We start from the raw sequence: 2,270 nt of genomic DNA on the forward strand, positions 1-2,270 counted from the left end.
GATGTGACAGCTACAAGAGATCCAAATGGATCCAATGATGAGATTCAAACCTTTGAAGATACGTAATATATGACATATGCTCAAACGAATCCAATTATACGATGTAATTGGGTAAATATATGTTTTGTAATATAATAAAGATCGCATGTATTGTTATCATAATTGAAATGGATTAGCAAATCAAGTTAATTAATTCGATTTGTATCTAAATATAGAAGCTAATTGATTCGATAATATTGGTAAGTTATTTGATCGATATGTTGTGGAACAATTAAAATTTCACTTGAATTTTTCAAGTTATTGAAGTAGAGTATAAATAGAGCTGCTATTTACTAATGGGCTGTTTGACAGAGATTATCGAAGCCTAATTCAAAATGTTCGATTTGAACAGTAGTATCGTCGAGAAGCCATTAAATTAAGGCACTCTCTTTCAAAGCACTCTATCGATCGTCTTGACAGTACAGCCATTAAACATTAAACGTAAGTGTTTTCTCCATTAATATGCTAAATTTTCCTCTTTAATTGGCGTTCTTGCTTTCTTCACGAAGAACATATATATATATATATATATCAATGTAATATATATGTTATGATGATGATGATGATGGTGATGATGTTGCAGATGGGCAGAGCAAAACTAAAAATGGAACTAATAAGCGACGAGAAGAATCGTTACCGAACGTTTATGAAGAGAAACAAGGGCTTGACAAAGAAGGCTTACGAGTTAAAAACCCTATGCAGCGTTGATGTTTGCTTTATTGTTTATGGCCCAAAACTGGACGAGAGTCCATCTGATCAGGAAGAAATCTGGCCCCTAAATCACGACGAAATCCAGGCTTTGATCGATTCTTACAGGAAGCAATCGGCCGAAGATCGGAAGAGAAGGACCAACGATTTGACCAACTTCTTCGAGGATCGGAACAAGAAGGCCGAAGAAACCCTGACGAAGCTGAGAAAGAAGAACGACGAGGCAAAGTACCCGACCTGGAATGATCGATACAACGATTTCTCGGTGGAAGAACTGAGACAATTTGGCGCCGTTCTGGAGAACAAGCTTCAAGAGGTGAAAACCAGAGTCGCAGCGATTAGGGGATCATCAGCGATTGCTAAGAATCAGGCCAACTTATTGCAAGATTATCGTTTTGATGACATGACGTCGATTCATCATCATCCGATGTACAATCTGCAAGCAGCTGCTGGCAAGGGAATATCGCTTCATCAGCTCCACTCTAATAATTATAAATCCATGGTGAACCCGGCGATGATGATGCTGATGAACGAGAACCATAATCACTTTACGAGTAGTAGTAGTAGTAGTAGTATTCATCATCATGATCATCTGCTGCTTGGTGGAGCCTCTGGGAGTTGTAACTTTCCGGTGGAACGGGCACCGGTTTGTTACGATCAAGCGGCAGCCATGGGTTACTACAGCTTCAGCATGTCGGCCGAGGCGATGGTACCGTATGTGCAACTTCCGATGATTGCCGGAAGTCCTAATTCTCAGGTGCATGCACTTCATCACGGAATAGACGACTACTATGAAGTCAGTGAATTTCATGTGAAGAATCAAAACTGAAGTTAGGGTTATATGTGTTGAGATCAAATTGAGTGAGTTGGTATTTTATTATGTTTATTATTATTATCTGTTCAAGTACTCTAATAACCATCAATTGACATTAATTTGTTATTAGTTTTGTTTTGATAAGAAAGAAAGAAAGAAAACTATGGATGTTGCTTTATTTATATATTCTGCATATATTTATCAATTGGTGGACATGCATGGTTAATTATTGAGTATCTAATTAATTAGTTAATAGTAGATAATTAATTGATAATAATGGAATAAGGACGTGGTTGACATTTTTCACAAAATCTGCATGTCTATATCTATCTATTTTATTAAATACGTAAACACTAGCTAGATTTGGTATGAATAATTTTATCCAACTTTATTTATTTCTAAAACTAACCATATTTTCCACACACTCAATACATATACAATAAGGTATATTTAATATTTATTCTAAAAATAAAATATCAATTATGTTAATAAGATTTGAATTTATAACCTCTTTAAATAATAATAATAATAATAATAATAATTTTATCATTACATCAAAATTTAAATTTTTATCTAAAATAATAAAGATTAAACTACAATTATAAAAAAAATACTTAATTAATCTTTATTTAAACTTTTTTATTTTTTATCTAAAGTCTAAACATGCATAAGTCAGACCACCACAATATCTAATAATAATAATAATAAT

General features: G+C 33.6%; 1 protein-coding gene across 1 annotated transcript; it reads left to right on the forward strand.

Moving 5' to 3' along the window:
- Positions 1-628: 628 nt before the first annotated feature.
- On the forward strand, positions 629-1,576 carry LOC127794730 (agamous-like MADS-box protein AGL80). The gene has a single exon (XM_052325978.1). The coding sequence runs from the start codon at positions 644-646 to the stop codon at positions 1,574-1,576; it is 933 nt and encodes a 310-aa protein (XP_052181938.1). The 5' UTR covers positions 629-643.
- Positions 1,577-2,270: the final 694 nt, after the last annotated feature.

This window comes from Diospyros lotus, chromosome 2, assembly GCF_014633365.1.
Source record: "Diospyros lotus cultivar Yz01 chromosome 2, ASM1463336v1, whole genome shotgun sequence".
NCBI lineage: Eukaryota > Viridiplantae > Streptophyta > Magnoliopsida > Ericales > Ebenaceae > Diospyros > Diospyros lotus.

Excerpts from the sequence above, each read along its gene's own strand:
- LOC127794730 (XM_052325978.1), top strand. The coding sequence starts at position 644 with ATGGAACTAATAAGCGACGAGAAGAATCGTTACCGAACGTTTATGAAG.